Source organism: Symsagittifera roscoffensis, chromosome 4 (assembly GCF_963678635.1).
Source record: "Symsagittifera roscoffensis chromosome 4, txSymRosc1.1, whole genome shotgun sequence".
In the NCBI taxonomy this organism is placed as follows: Eukaryota; Metazoa; Xenacoelomorpha; order Acoela; family Convolutidae; genus Symsagittifera; species Symsagittifera roscoffensis.
Genome location: NC_087065.1, coordinates 11827973 through 11844994, shown reverse-complemented (window position 1 = coordinate 11844994; position 17022 = coordinate 11827973). Strand labels below are relative to the sequence as shown.

Below are 17022 nucleotides of genomic sequence, written 5' to 3'. Positions count from 1 at the left end.
AACTATCATGCAACTCAAACATCAGAACGAATCTGGTGCCAGAAGATGATATGAAAATCGTGAAAAGGATGATATGCGTGAAACTGAGTGATGACATCCACAACCCTGGGGAGATGAATGGACAAATCATGGCGCTAAAGGAGCATGTCAAGGCGAGATATAGGCTGTCAGACCTAATAAGAGCCCAGAAGAATGACAAAATGACAAGTAACCTCTCCAAATGGATCCAGTCGGGGGTCAAGGAGAAGGGGGAACTTGAGGAAGACAGCTACAAGATCTTGAGCCAGTTCTACAAAGAAAAGAAAGACTTGCTTTATCACACAGCTGAGGGGGTGGTAGCGTGCAAGAGGAGAGATGAAGAAAAGATATTACACAAACACAATCTCATCATACTACCACAGTTGTACCAGACGGAGGTGCTTTTCAGATCGCACGACCAGATGGGCCACCAGGGGATAGACAAGGTACAAGAAAAGGATACTTCACAAGTTTGACTGGCCAGGAATGAGAAAAGCTTGCGAGAGATGGGTGAATGCCTGCCTGGCATGTCTCCAGGTAAAAGACCCAAGGAAGATGAAGTTTCCACTCAAGTCCGTTGAGAGCTCGGAGTTCAATGAAGTGGTGCAGATAGACCATCAAAAAATCTGCATGACAGAGTCGGGATACAACCAGATACTGGTTATAATAGATCACTTCACAAAGTTGGCGGAAGCGGTTCCGTGCCAGACAGCCTCGGCCGAAGAGACATGTGATCATCTGATAACGCATTGGATATCGCGGTATGGTTGTCCAATGACTTTCCAGTCGGACAACGGCAAAGCTTTTGTGGGGGACTTGACAAAAGAATTGATGAAGAGATCGCACATTGCTCAAGCACACTCGACGACCTATCATCCGCAGACCAATGGGTTGGTAGAGAGACAAAACAGGACACTGGTCAACATGTTAAGGGTGTACTGCTCAAGATACATGACGGACTGGGACAAATACCTGCCACAGGTAGTAGGAGCCTACAACAGTACACAGCACTCAACTACGGGCATCAGTCCTTTCATGATGTTGACGGGCAGGGAGAGAGCAATGCCCCTGACATTCTTTTACCCGGAATACGAAGGGAAAAGGACGTCGCCTCAGGCATACGTGAAAGAAGCGATCAAAAGACAACAGGAGTTGAACGAGCTATGCAGGAGGAACACGGCGCAAGCGCAAATGAGGCAACGCAGGAAATACGACGAAAAAATATTAAGAGCAAAGCCATATGAAGTGGGCCAATACGTGTGGGTCTTCCAAAATGTAATACCGCCCAAGGGAACAAAGAAACTACTCAAGAAGTGGAGGGGACCATTCATGATAACGGAGGTTCATCAACAAGGACGGTTCTATCGCTTGAGTACTGGGCGAGCGGCACATTATGAAAATCTGAAGCCTCACGTCCCGTCCCCAGAGGATTGGTGCATACCGAAGGACATGGAGGGTCTTGAGTACCTGGTGGTAGAGCCAGCGTGTGAAGTGAATGAGAAAGGCACTAGAGAGAAAAATGATGGTAATGAGAACTTGAGTTTGGACGACAATGAAAAGATAGGAGTGGAGTCTGATGCAGGATCATTTGTAGAAGAAGACTGGAACGACCCGGAGCAAGACGAGGTGCCGAAATGGATGGAACCGGATCGAACAACACCACCGGAAACCAGGACTGGCAATCGTAAACGCACAGGCATGAGGTACAACAGGTACGGGGATGACTTCTTGATCGATAAGATACAGCCAGACAAATTGGGCGAGGAATTACTGAAGGCAGGCGAACTGGAAGCCGGAGAGGAATGGCAGGTCATTGATGATGGTGGTCATTATCCGCAGGATGATTACTCGACGCCAGAAGTAGAAACGGATCTCGAACAGAGTGAGATAGAGAGGAGGGAGAACACGAACTTGAGGATTCTAGAGTGGATGCGTGATGTCAAAGACGAGAGCCGCGAAGGACAAAGCATTCAGCAAGTCGATGTATCAGCAGCAAATTACATGAAGACAGAAGACCCTCTTTTCGGATGGAGGGCAACGGACAGGCCACTACGCGTTCCTCAGGACAATTCAAACCCGACAACATCGACGGGGACGTCGATAAATATTTTTGTCCGGGGAGTGGGGGTAGGACTTACCCACACCGAAAATTTGATGATAAAGAAGCTCAAGGAAGTGAGAGAAACGAGTGAATTGGAACTGGAGGAAGAAGAGCCAGAGCCTACTATAGGTCGGAATTTCAAAACGAAATTCGAAATACCCAATGAATACTCGGAGAACATCATGATAACGGATAGCGACTTCATCCTGTCAAACAGGACCAGCGCGATCTGCATCACGGCGGACATGAGTTTCAAATCAAGATTGGAAGCTGACTTCAAAAGAGAGTACCAGAATAAAGAGTTTCTGTTCAGACAGAGACCAGGACTGGGAGGGATGGCAGCGCTTCCACCGTCAGTGGCACAAGTCCCGGGCAAATATCTGTGCTTCCTAGTGACGAGGGTCAATGACAGGAACACAATTGATCCCGAACACGTGATATTGGCACTAACAAGATTACGAGACTTCATGATTGAAAGAGGGATAACAGAGGTCTCAATGCCGGTGTATGACCCAAACAGGGGCAAACTGAGCCCGAGGGAATTGTACGCTATCCTACATGTGGTCTTTGCAGAAACTGAGATAATGGTGTATCTCCATAAGAAGTATTACTTGAGCATCGCCTGAGTCGGGTACATGGGGGTATCGAGTCGGGTGTGAGGGAGGAGTCTTGAGTTAGGTACTGGGGTGCGGCGCAGGTAAAGGGATCTTAAGATATGATTGGCATGACAATTAAATTTTAAAACGAGTTAACGGTGCTAAAACATAAAATGAATCTGCATGCTTTTAAGGGAATTCCAATTGAATTGTTTTAAGTGATATGAAAATAATAAGATTTTAACCATACTGGTAAAAGGGGGGGTCTCTAGGTTAGGAACATGACATGTCAAGTTTCAATATGCTTTCTGTTTTCAGATCAAGTTTGAAAAACAAAGTTGAAAATCCAACTATACTCAAGCGAGAAACAGAGAGAGAAACCTTGATTGAACTCGCGATAATCGGCACTTACGGCAAGTATTTGCAAGGGAACATTTCGAGAGAATTCTTGAGTTGGGTAATACTTGAGTCTATAAGGTAATTCTTGAGCTGGTAAGGTAATTCTTGAGCTGGTTAACACATACCTGTATACATCCCGAAGTCACGAAGAATGGCAGACCGATTATGGAAATCCGTGCCCGCGGCCCTGAAGAAGCCCACTCTTGATGAGCTGTACAGACGCCTGAGGGACTTGGACTACACCCAAATAGACGAGAGAATGGCGGTGATGCTGAATGCCATCCTCCAGTTGGAGGACCAGGGTGAGTGCAGGGAGTCTGCAACGGAGGCTGTCTTGATGATCGGCTACACCACCGAGGGAATATCGAACCAAGAACAGACCAGATGGTTGTCTTGGAATGTGGATGGAGGAGTAAGGGGTTTTGACTTGGCAAGGAATCCTGGCCTGAATAACAATACCGAATATGGCGCAGGGGAATTCCCACTACCGACTAGGCCAACAGTAAGATCCACAAGCCAGAGCTCGAGTAGGGTGCCATCGATGTCACGAACGCAACAGACGACCGAGGCATATCCGGATCTAGGTGTTCTAAAGAAAGAGCTCGAGAAGACGCAGAAGGAAAGGAATAAGGCGAACCTCGATCGGGATCAGGCAAAGCTGGAAAGGGACCAGGCGGTCAACGAGCGAGACCAGGCTCTGAGGTTGCTTGAGATGCAAAAAGCTGAACATCAACAGGAGTTAAGGGTGCGGGAGAACGCCGCAAATCGTGATCAACTGAGGTCGGAATTGGACAGAATAGAACAACGACAACGCGAGCTTGATGCACAGAAGGGAGCCAGGCCGAAGGAGCGAGTGGTCACCAGCTCGAGGCCAGAGTCACGTATGGAGGTGGATGAAGCCCCCAGAGCAAGAGCACGGTTCAACCTTGACCGCGAGGCCCGAGAACACATGAGTGAAGGGTTGGAAGTTTGGATACCGAATGACGCAACGTCTTCCTTGCGTAGCCTAGAGACGCAACCCATACGCCCACTGATGGATGTGGAGCTGCCGGGATATACCCCAACCTCGACCTCGAGTGACAGTCAGGTGAGCGGCGGCTCATCGCGTCTGAGAGAACTGGGCGAGAGATTGCGACAAAAGAGTCGTGAGAGTTCGGCAAGACCGGAGCTTCCCCCGACGTGGAGGGAACAGCCGGTTAGGAGTGTCGTGATCTCGAGTTATAAGAAGAATACAGAGGGGAGGTACCACAGGCACAATCGGCTGGACTGGAGTGCGGAGCAGAAAGCTAGGAGAGACTGCTTTCATGATGCGGCCTGGGTGCAGTACTTGGCGCCACCCCGGGTACCAGAAGGTGCGGTTCACCTAATCGTAGGGGACAGCCTGGTGCGGGTATTGACCCGGATCCGATCGCACTGGCAGACGGGAATCTTGAGTTTCGCTGGAGCTGCCACGCCACAGATGTTGGCAACGCTTGACATGCTGGGGATGACCAAAGTATACACGGTGACCCTGATGGTCGGGACCAACGATGTATCAAGGGGTGAAGCGAGGAAAATAACAAGGCTGCACGATAAGGTGAGCTGCCTTCTTGAGGAACTGAGGATTCAGATGGACCCCATCCTGTTGACGATATGTACTGTCCCCTACAACATGATGTTTGATCAGCACGCCTTGGAGATGAACGAGAAGGTGCGGAACCTAAACAAGGTGATAAGAGACATCCACCGGAAGAGTGTGCTCCCTGTCAGACTGTTGGACGTGGCAGAGCGCATGGAGAAAGAGGGATTCCCTGAAGACACCTCCAGTGATGGAATCCATTTTGATAGACCGAGGGGAGCAGAGTGGCTAAACGACGTCTTCCAAGAACACATAAACGCGCTGGAGGCGGATCTGCTAGAGACAGCCCAATTCACATTAGGACCACCTCCGAACCCACCATTCCTTGCCTCAAGGGCCTTGTCTGGTCGCTTGGGACCGAGAGTTGACACTAGAGACAGTTCAAGGAGCAGCCAGACCAGATTGCAGAGTGCCACGCCAATGGAGTCTGAGGAGGTGACGTCATCAACACCTCCAGGCTCGGCGATATCCTCAGTGGTAGTGGCAGAGAGCAAACGGGAAAAGAAGTCTATGGAGACCGCTCGCTTGAGATATCCTGAGAAGGTGAAAGAACTGGGTCTAGAGAGTCTGGAATGCAGGCGAGAATTGGCGGAAACCCTGGGGATCGAACGAGTGTCACACGAGGATTTGAATAGGCATCATTGCGGGGACTGGTTGAAAGCTCATGAGGCGCACTTCTCGAGAGCGAAGTTGATGGAGACCACAGACCTGACTGGAATTCCCACAAAAGCGATCATGGGACCCATTAACTACAGACCTCTCAAGCTGCTGGGGAGTCCTGGACTTATAGCAGAACCTCCCAAGCACCGAACTAGCATCGCCAGGATCAGGTTGGCAACCCCGGCACAGTTAAAGGTGGTAGACAAGCTACTCAATCCGGGAGGAACGGGATTGCCAGATGCCGCTTACGAAGGCTCGAAATTGGCGGAAGATCCCAGGTACGGGAAGCCCTGTGGGAGTACCCAGCTGGCCAAAACCCTGGCAGTTTATGATAGAGCAGATCCAGCTGCTGCGAGAGTAGTCATTGTGGCGGGATCAGACTTCGAAGGAACGTCTCCCAAGTTGTTCTGGCCGGAGACTTTGATATACTCTTTGCCAGGAGCTGAATTAAATCAGATGTTAACTCTGGTGGTGGCAATAAAGTCGGAGATGCCCTGTGAACCTGAGCTGCTATTGTTTGCAGGAATGAATGATCACCTGCACGCGATGGGACTTCTTGAGCAACTAAAGGGCGATGAAACTCCGACATCGAGGAAGATATGGGAAGCCATTCAAGCGTTGTTTGCGGCGATGAATGAAGTGCAAGAGAATGTTGTCTCGAGATTCGGGTCCAAGACGAAGGTGGTGTTTACCACATCCCCTGGATACGCGAATATGCCACCCGCCCTACAGTTCGTGTACGCGGTCTTGATCCTGATAGCAGAAGGGAATGTATGGCGGATTCTAATGGCAGCTCCCAATCGGGAGTTGGAGCCATCGAACCTGAGGCTTCGCAAGTCAGAATTGGCGGCGGCATGGGCGGACATATCTCATGCACTGAGGGGCTTTTATGGACTAGCCGACATCCTGATCGTATTAGACGAGGTGCTCTTGCTAGAGATATCGAACTTTGCCAGGCAACTCAAGTTCAGCCCAGTCATCGGGGACGATCACCCGGCGATAAGCAAATTAACGGCCAGCTTGTGGTTTCGGAGTATGGATGTGAAGATCACAAACTCCACCAGCAAGTCTAGAGGTCCCAGTAACGAGAGAAGAAATGTGGCCGAGACGGAAAAGCAATTAGAATCGATGAAATATCGTTTGACTCAAGAGAATGGCTGGTGGCCATTTTTGACACCAAGGCTGGAGAACGCCACGAACAAGACAAGGGAGGAAGCACCACCCCTCGTGAAACAAGTCTGGAGTTTTCTGGAGAAACAACTGGAGCTGGCCGAAACAAGAGACATGACGGTGGCTAGATTTGTCTCGGCCGCCAATGAAGTGACGATTGGAGGGTTCTGGAGAGAGCACGCCAAAGGCGAGTTGAAGACTAGGAGGTATTACGAGATTCTCAAGTTCTTGAGTCCTTGCTGGGAGAAGGAATTCTTGGCAGGAATATTCGGTACCACGGCGACTATCTTTGGAGCCTTCGTGCAGGAGATACTGGGCATGCCCATCAGCCTGCTCTTGGCCCTGTATTTGGTCTACCCCAGATACTTGTTCAACATGGGCCCAGCATACATGTTTAGTCGAGGAGTGGAGACACTTCGAGTTGATGGGTACCTGGCACTAGTACTCCTGACCCATGGGGAATTGGTGTCGTTTCATCGATTAATGGAATATGGAGAGCCTCTGTCTATGGGGAGAGTCCACACGAGCATTGAAACCAGCTCCTACAAGTGTGCCGCAGGGTTGAAGACGTTGCTAGTACAATACCTCATGATGCAAAATCGGCACATGACGGGTGAAGATGAGAATCCAACTTCGAGAGAAGAATGAAAGAAGACGAACAGAGGGATGCCTCTGCTGACGGACCTATGCCTGGCAATGAGGTCGGACCCAATGGGGATAATCCGGGGCCTAGAGGAGGTGGTGACCTGCATTTATGGTCCAGCAGTGACGTACGCGTTCCCAGACCCCCTGGTGACAACGTATCGTCACTCTGTAACGCACTTGAGTCTTATCAGTATACTGGATGGGACGGCGTTAAATTGGTGTCAGCAGGAGGTGCTCAGAGGGCGAATGAGCAACACGGTACTCTTTGGAAAGGTGAAAGATGCCGAGCTAATAGTGTACAACTTCAGGGGGCAAATGCAATGTAGAATGGGAGGCAAGCGAGAGGGTCCCATCGAAATGTATCCCAAATTCTGGAACTTGAACCCATTGACGGCGGACGGACGAGAAATCTTGAGAATTCCTGCCTGGAAGGAGTGCTTCGCACTGGTGAAGAGGGAGCTGGAGACCATAATGGAGAAAGAAATGCTCCCAGCCACCATGCCTGAGTTCCCAATAGTCAGGAGGATGACCTTAGGAATGAACAGTCCCTTGGTAGTTCCCTCCATAATGGCGAGGATGACGACGGAGGAAACGCAAAAGGATTTCACTGATGGCTGGGACCCCCTGTTCATCGGCTACACGGCGGCGGTCTACTTCCATACCAGCGAGATGAAGGTAAATTCGTGGACGATGCAAGCGAAAAAGAGTAGAGGTTCACAGCCCCCCGGATATGAGGTGCGGAAGGTCTTGAGAACTCTAGAGAAGGAGGGACTTGAGAACATGCTACCCATATGGGATGATGGCAGGATGATCGTGATGGAGGGGCACGTCGCATTGGTGGACGACATGAAATTTGCCACGAGAAAATATAAGGCACCCTATGGCTTGGAACAGGTGGAAATAAGACAGGAGGGAACAGAACTAGATGCAGCAGGTCAACTGCATGTAGCACTGACGGAATACAAAAAGCTGGATCCTACGACACCATCACCACTGTCCGTGGACACGCCTGGAGACAAGAGGAGTGGACCCGTCGAGGACCGATTTAAGAAAATTCTCGAGAGAAGGAGACATGAGTCAGAAGAAGAGAGTATGGATGAAACTCTCAGTGAAGCCGGTGAAGAGATGGAAGTGGGGAATACGCCTGAACCAGGGCCATCAGGGGAGGAGCTCACCACTCAAGAGCTGTTGAAAGACTTGAGCGAGGAGAATTGGGCGGACACTGCCACACCACCCCTGATTCCGTCCCCCCGGAAGAATCTGGAATTGCCATTAGCAAGTGAGACCTTCAATATGGGGATGATACTCTTGAGCTCGGAGGAAAGGGAAAAGAACACTTTCGAAGGGAACAGGGACATATTCCTGGGATCACTGAAGGACGATGCTTGGCAGGAGTTCTTGGAAGAATTCAATCAAGAAGTGGGCAGCGAGACGACGCTGGACAAATTCAAGGAGGAACTGTGGGACACAGTCGTAAGATTTGGAGAACCGCTTCTGATAGGAACGGGCCTGGATGAGAAGGCGAGAAAAGAGCTACTGAGCAAGCTGGTAGAGCTGAGGAATTCACGATCGAAGACTAGAGAAGAAAAATGTGAGGACAGCTCTACTCGGAGACAAAAAACTGTAGATAAAATGGTTGATGATATAAAAAGGGATAAGGTTGGGACTAGTAATATGATTAAAAGTACTAATATCCTTAAGGCTCGAGCAGGGGGGAGGCAAGAGTTGGAAGGAGTGGATGGAGAGGTCGAATCAGTGATGGTAGCCACAACACCCTCAAGTAGAGATGTGAAGACTCGCAAGAGGAAGAGAGAAGTGGAAGGGTTGGGTAGTCCTTCAGTGGATGCTGTTTCGGAAGGAAACTTGAGAGACGGCGCCCATGGTTTTGGCTCGATGCAAGACGGCGGCATACAAGAGCAGCTCGGAGCTCAGAAGACCACTTGAAGTAGAGAGGGAAATAGAGGTTTCCACCAGTTCGACATCGGAGGAAGACTTCAAGCCTCAGAAGATAAACGTGAAGAGAGGTTCAACGAACGGACAGACATGGGAAGTAGATGCCGGCAAAGAATGGATCTCGAAGGCACACCAGGCCACGGGCAAGCGAGTGACAAGTGATCCATTGGAGAGGAACAAGACGAGGAACACCTCCCGGACATGGTGGGTGGCCCTTGAAACATTGAAAGAAATGGAGGACTGCTGGAAGAGGTTGGACAGTGGAGTAGCTCGCAAGCGACGCAATTGGGCCACCCAGCAAAAGGCCGAGGTTAATAGAATAGAAATGGCAAATCATCTGAAGAGGTCCTGGCAGAGTTTGTTGAAGGATCATTTTGAAGAAGCAATGAGGACACCCTCATCAGCACCACCATTAATGGCGAATCCCTTCGTTAGAACTGCAGGACAATTAATGTTCACCTGGAGTCTGGTGGGGATAGAGTTGGAAACACTGACCTCGTATGACAGGCTAAAGTTGGGAAGCAAGAAGCTAGATGTGTATCAGGCACTGATGCAACACGTAGCCAGGGACAACTCAGGCTTGAGCCTGGCTAGAAGAAAGGATGCCACGTGTTTCTTGAGATGGATAATGTCGATGATGTCTGATAGCACCATCCTGGCATGCCAACAGAGAGCAAGCGTAAGCAAAACCATGGAAAAAAAGAGTCTCAACGGTCATCTTGAACGTGTATCAGAGCACAGGAATAGAAAAGGAAGAGGGTTCCAGACTATCCCTAGAGAACCATAGGAAGCTAGACGAGGTACGGAGGTTTTATAATAAGAAGTTCGAAGAAGAACATGATGTTCACCGTAACCTGGCCTCGTCAGAGCAGTACTCGAGGCTCAGCGAGAAGGGGGAATACCAATATGTGTCTGGAGTGATGGGAATGGCCTACAACCCCTTCTTAGACTCGGAAGCTGGAGGCGCCCACAGGAACCATGAGGTAGCGGAGCTACTGAAGTTTTGAACAGAAAGAATAATGGAAATAGACGCGGTGGAAAAAGAGGGGCCGAGCCTGGGCCTGATTCTTGAGAAAACACCAGAGGTGGTGAGCATACCGCATTCAAACAAGAGAGTTGAAGTGAACATGGGCGATGGAAATGGCTTGTTAACCACGAACTTGGGAGTGGTATGGAAGCTATTAAGACCCTCCTGGTGTCCACATCCCCACGCGAGTCTGATCGAAGAAACCACCGAGCGAGTGAGGTTAGCACCAACGGAAGATGAAGATCTGGCAAAGTTGAGTGTGCTGCATAAGCTAATTTCACCTCAGATGCAAGAGCCAAGCGAAAAGACTAGTAATCCCGGGTCAGCAAAGAAATTGGAGCCGGGTAGCTGTCTGGATTCGACGTGTGGAAACGGAGAGCACACCTGCGATGGACGGTCATGCGTTAGAATACTGTCATTTCAAAAAGAAGACCTGGTCACTTGGTTCGAAGACATAACAGAAAGGGAGAAAAGTGAAGTGCAAATAGTAGCGGAGTGTTACGCGAGAACCACGGTGAATATAGCGACAGCTCTCGGATTCTTCTCGAGAATGTGTAGTCTGCAGTCACTGGAAAGACTAGAATCTGAACATCATTTAGTGACGGCGTTGAGCGTAGAATCATGGCCCGGGGTGTTGCAGGTGACTCAAAAACACATCCGGAGCTGGAAGGTTGGTCTCGAGGCGGAAATGGGATTTCCCATGAGCGAAGCTTATGGCTTGCCATTGAACGCGAAATCGCTGATAGGGTCAATGATGGCCAACTTGTGCGGAAGTCACTACCCACTGCACATGGTGATGGTGGAAGCATCCAGCCAGAGAGTACTGGTGGACAAGGCCTTCTCAGTGCCCAAGTGCGTGAGGTTGGCTCGGATATCGCATCACTCGCACAAGTTGTTGAGAAAACTCAGAGGGACAGTACCAAAAGAATTGAGCGATGACTTGAGTGAAATCTGGGGAGAAGAACTTTTGAAGTTGGAGAGAGAGAACACAAGCGATCACGAGAGACAAAACGTGATCGGAAAACCTGTGGGAAGTGCTCCAAACCTGGAAGATAACGACACGATGCATGAGAAAATGATGGAGCTTGAGCCTCTCTTGGAAGCCTCGGGGGAGCGTAACCTCAGGAGCATTGAAATCACCCATGGAGAATGCCCATGCCACTGTTTAGCGCAAACGGTGTGGTATCCAGATCACAAGAACCTTTGCCTGGTGTGGGATATGGAAGAAATCCGGTCGATCGGACTACCGGATCACCGACAGAAGGTGACGATCTTGGTAGTGAGTACGATCTTGGCTCTGAGATGGATAGAAGAGAATATAACGAAGTATCGGGAAGCGGGGACGCCAACGGCAGAGTCAATATACGCGATAGACTACAGTAGGAGACTCGAGTTGTTTGAGACTGCGTGCAAGGTATTCGCCATACCAACGGAAGTCAGACATGTCTGGAGCCGTTTGAGGTACTTCCCATGGTTTCGGGCGACGCTGACGTCCTGGTTGTACATGACAACGAAAGATCACATGAGAAAACATCGAAAGGAGTATCGACAGTTCCAGGCCGAGATTGGGCCGGAAGCTTTCAAGAGACCCCTGTTAACCCATCGTAATGCAATCACGACAGGATGGAAGAGAGTGGGTAAAATGTCTAGAGACAATACCAAGGCGAGGGAATCGATACTAGAGGAGGACCTGGCGAAGAACGTGAGCTTGAGCCTGCACAACTCCTTTTGTTTGAACCGGGAATCTAGGGTGAAGGCACTACCCAACCAAGCAAAGAGGTTGCAAGAGCAAACAGAATGGATGCGATCCTACGAGCAGCTGAAGGCTTGGGAGGAGATAGTGATTAGCTCCGATGATGAAGAGGAACTGTTGAGACAGTTTGCCGTATCTAGTACTTCAGGGTGCAGTACCTCCAAGGCGAAGAGTGCGAGATGAGCAGGTGGCTCGAATGGATCTTGAGTCTTGAGAGGGAAAGGGGGGCTTGAGCGTGGATCCGGGTGAAACTTGGATTCACGAAAAAGAAGTTTTAACAAAGCAAATATTGTTATTAATATACTATATTTATTATATAAATCAAAATGCTGCATGACAATTTCCTGATTGAATAGGACAAAAGAAATTTTAAATGATTGGCTTGGAAAGCAAGAATTCAAGGGTGCAGGTGTGTGCAGATTTTGATTGCTGTTTAGCGATAGTGTGAAAATTTTACATGGCTGTGAATTTTGGGGTGTAGATAAGCTTAAGTCTGCTGCAAACTTCTGTAAATGACCACTGGCACTGTATCTTGAGTAACACTCGGTTTTCTGGGACTCACTGGCAGAAGACAGCACGCGATGAGGACATCGATCTCGAGTCCGGGGAGTATGTGCCAGTCGGTCATATTCGGAAGTTTGACCTTGAGAGAAGCAAAAAACACTTGATTTTGGAGTGAAATTTAGTTTTTCAAAATTTCGAATGGAACCTGTCATGCACGATTTTCTCGCGATAACAGAAAATCAGAAAAGAGAAGTCAGAACGTTCGAGTGAAAAACGCGGGAAAGTTGCAAGAGAAATCGGTAGGAAATTGCTATTCGCAATTTCCATCATAGTGAACAAGAGTAGAGCTGTCCCATCTGAAATAGAGGACAGAGTATTCCCGAGAGAACAATTATTTGAGCTGGACCAGAGTGAACCTTCGACGGAAAGGTGGACAACTTGAGTGTCCCAATGGTTCACGAGAAACTATATCCTAGAGTTAAGACTTGTCCTTGTTATTGAAACTGACTAACATTAAAACTCATTTAGTTACATTATTTAATTCTTGAGTTAATTACCGACTGAAGTACTTCCCCTTCTTGAGTGTGCTACAATGTGAGTACTAATTTAAAATTTCTCGAGTGTATTTTATGATAGTTATGTTGAGATAAGGCGAGTTTTAGGTTGATCCATCTGAAATGGATCAAAGTTCCACTGTCTAATAAAAAGTAACTTAACGGATTGTTCCAACCCGGTTTTTAATGGCGTTCATGTATTTTGGGTATCTAGAGACCTAAGTATGGGGACGTTTCTAATTCTAGAGTGGGGGGATATTTTAGTAGTAGCCTTTAAGCTGTAACGGGTCGTAGTCTCATGTCACAAGCAAACCGAAATGGCTCCGACTGATTTGAGGTACAAAAACACAAGAGATAGTGTCCCTGACTCTTGAGCCAATGGTTATAAGGCCTATTTTTCTTAAGCCTCATGTGTGACTGCAGTAGACGAATATTACATTGTTTGGTCCCTCAAAAACGCTGTGGTCAGTATGTTGCTAATTCTATCAGTAAGCAGTTTTAATTCTCTATATGGCAGTCGAAACGGGCCTAATTAGTCTAGCGGGTACGAATCCGGTAACCAACCCCTTAACCAATCATCTAAACTAGTTTTGTCACGGGACCAAACAAGTAAACTAGTATCCAGACATTCACTTAAAAACAATTTTCATAAAAATATCTATTACTCATATAAATATCAATTAAATTGTACAATGTAATTCAGGACAGTTCGCTGATTCGTTTCTGGATCACTTTGTCCGTGATGTCTCTGAGTTTGGGTGCATCCACATAAGAGTCACACTCGAAGCACCACACGGAGGAGTCCATGAAACTGAGGGCCACGAAGTGTGTCTGTTCACTGGAATGAGTCAACATGTGTCCATTCGCATATCTGCTGCATAGGATTGTCTAGAGAAAAAGAAACCGAAGAATTATGAGTTTTTCAAACACAGAGAAAAAGAACAATTTTGGGGTTTTGAAATACAGGATTGTCTGAGAGAAGAAATCAGCTTTTTATCATACAGGAGCATATGTAGAGAACAAGGATATACTGCAAATTAAGCGTCACACAAAACTGATTTAACAAAATATTTTTACACAGGCGAAGCTGAGCTTCGCACCACTTGCGATACAACACAAGAAAGCCGCTAAGTCGAAAACAAAATCAAAAATGTCGAAAAAACTAGATCCATCAAAATGAATAAGGCTAGTTTTGAAAATTACCATGACAATAGAATGTGAGATTAGCATCGGAAAAAATTTTACAAAGCGGTAACAAAGCCGAAAACACCGTAACCCTTGAAGCTGAAAAAAATCAACAAGACCTAAGACTTATAAAAACTTAACAACTCCCCCTCGCCCTCAAAACACACACGTTAAACTTTATTTCCTCGTCATATGAAACAATAAGAGGCCACTCAGCCGATATAAAATAGGCCGAAACCTACTAAACCGCAAAAAATGAAATTAAAAAAGCCAAATTTTTTTTTTAAAACCTATTAAGTCCTCCTTAGCCTCACACACACACATGTACATACAAACACACGCACACGCACACAGTTCCTTTAACTATTTTGATGTTTTCTCTGCAGAAAATTTTTTTTAAAAAAACACTAAAAGCAACTACGATGTTACTTGCTTACAACAAAAACACAATTCTACGATGCAGTAACTAAGCTGACAAAATATAAGCAGACAAAAAATAAGATGACAATTTATTTACCGATTGAAAAAAAAAAACAGGTCCTGTCAGATTCGAACCCAGGACCTTTACAGTCCCAGGCGTATTCGTTACCACCAGACCAAGTGCGCCAGAGACGCAAAGACATTTGAACTTATTATGAACTAAACCCAAATTTACCATTTCTAAATTATTTAGTGAAAAAAAGTATTGTACCCGATTGCAATACCCTTGCTTATCGCAAGGGTAAAAAGTCGAAAAAAAAACCAATCAAAAAAATTAAGGACTAATAAAAAAAAGTTCACTCACACGCACCTACAAGTGTGAGTGAGTTCACTAACTCACTCACACGCACCTACGAACTTTTTTCGCTCGTCGAAAGACGCAACAAGAGGAAATTAAGCCCAAATGACATAAGCTGAAACCTATCCAATGGAAAAAAAGGAAAAGAATAAAAAGCAAAGTCGAAAAAAAAGTTGTCATGAAAAACTATAATTTCTAACAAGATTTTAGCGTTTTGAGCAATCTAGAGGCGAGCATAAAAATTATTTTTCTCTCGAAATGAATCAGAATTAGGTCACTAAGCCAATAAAATGTAAGCCGAAATCATTTGGGCAGAATACAATTTTTCAGCGACAAAACATACAAAAACAAAAAAGAAAATCTAAAGTCTAAGTTAGTAGAACTACAAACAGAACATCAAAACACTACAAACAACAACAATGTAACTTGCGTACAGCAACAAAAAAAATCAGTTCTAAGATGTGGCAACTAAATCAACATAACATAAGCCGGCAAATCTTTTTTTTGAAACTGAATTTTTCTCGTTTAAAAGAACAGCATGCTTTTTGATTCGAACCCAGGACCTTTTCCGCCTCAGGCGTATTCGTTATCTCAAAACCGAGTGTGCCAGAGACGCCTAAAAATTTGAACTTATCATGAACTGAACCTAAATTTACCATTTCTAATTTTGACTATTCTGTGAACAAAGTTATTTTCGGGAAAAGAAGTCTTGTATCCGATTTCAATACTCTTGCTTATTGCAAGGGTGAATAATTAACGATGGTACGTGTCTGTAACCAATTGGATCAAAACTATCTCCGACAAATTTTCTTAAGAGCATAAACTATCAACGAGAAATCGTTCCAGACAGGAAATCATAATTTGCTACTACAGTCGTAAAGTAAATCAAATCACCATGCACACCATAATGATCCCTACTTCTATGGGTATCGCAAGTCGTTGAAAATCACCTACTCACCTTGCATGTCAGACATATCCATGTCTCCTCCTGATTGCATCCATCCTGTTGGCACTCAATTGAGGAGTCGAGGTCACTATCGGAGAAGTTATTCAGATCTGGTTCACTCAAGGCAGCGACATGTTCACAGTCCAACTTAACATTCACGGCGAACATTTTTGAGAAAAACGAACGAATTAACAATCAATAAACAAACAACAGCTGTAGACTCAAAACTATCTAAAAATAAAATTCAACTCGAAACTATTTTTTAATATTCAAAGGGAAATAAACTTCAGTCAGATATTTCAGAATCTAAACTGCAAGTGACAAAGCTACCACAATGATTTGGAGAGAACTACAAAAGCAAACAGCTGTTTGCTGTAGTTATGACATCATCGTCGTCATCATCATGATCTTCATTATTTATCAAATTTCGACTGTCATCATAACCGTCCACGTAATCATCGTCAACTTCAAAGTCGAGGCAAATTTTTGTATAAATTAGGACACAAACGCTAAGAGTATGTAGTCCCAGAAAAATATTGCTAAAAAATTGCAAAAAACACAAAACCATTAATTCCAGTTGTCAAAAAACCTGTACTTGTACAGTATACTAAAAACCAGTACCTGTAAATAATTTGATCACAGTCCCATTTAAAATAAGAATCGAAACAAGAGTAGCCAGTGGCTGAGCAAGTAGCAGCTAACTTTCATAGCCTTATTTTTTCCAAAAAGAAAATGAAAATATGTTCGAATCTTGTGCCCATGAATCCAATTACTAACCACGTGTAGACAGATTTTGATGGGTAGTTTTGCGACTTTTTATTACAGCTCGAAACAGGACTACTCAATATATAACTTTCGACCCGTCTGGAATTTATGTGAGACTTGGAATTGCGTGAAAACAAAATGCTCCAGAATCGAACTTCATCGGCACCTCGCTGGTCGAAAATAAAAACTTGGCCCAGAAGAAAAAAAATTAATATTTCCATATGAATGCATTACAAGCTTAACTTTAAAAACACCGCAAATCTGCTCATAACCAATAACTATTATCTGAGTTTTCATCTGAACCCCTTTTTTGTATTAGGTTCTCTACATGTTCCGCTATTTTCTTGGTA

General features: G+C 46.1%; 3 protein-coding genes across 3 annotated transcripts in view; 2 read left to right on the top strand and 1 right to left on the bottom strand.

Moving 5' to 3' along the window:
* LOC134845160 (mucin-19-like) overlaps positions 1-17022 on the top strand; it is a 581930-nt gene that overhangs the window by 110246 nt on the left and 454662 nt on the right. The gene's annotated exons all lie outside the window — the stretch shown is intronic.
* The window catches only part of LOC134845161 (ubiquitin-like-conjugating enzyme ATG3), a 426844-nt gene that overhangs the window by 110237 nt on the left and 299585 nt on the right, over positions 1-17022 (top strand). The window lies entirely within an intron of this gene.
* LOC134845128 (NAD-dependent deacetylase sir2A-like) lies at positions 13637-16221 on the bottom strand. The gene is made up of 2 exons (XM_063861997.1): positions 15920-16221; positions 13637-13886 (listed from the first exon to the last, which is right to left on the bottom strand). The coding sequence occupies exons 1-2, from the start codon at positions 16073-16075 to the stop codon at positions 13698-13700; spliced, it is 345 nt and encodes a 114-aa protein (XP_063718067.1). The 5' UTR covers positions 16076-16221; the 3' UTR covers positions 13637-13697.

Bases quoted from the DNA above. Each gene is read 5' to 3' on its own strand.
- LOC134845128 (XM_063861997.1), bottom strand. From the start codon at position 16,075: ATGTTCGCCGTGAATGTTAAGTTGGACTGTGAACATGTCGCTGCCTTG. The intron at 13,887-15,919 runs GTGAGTAGGTGA...CTTTTTCTCTAG, and splicing joins GGATATGTCTGACATGCAAG to ACAATCCTATGCAGCAGATA.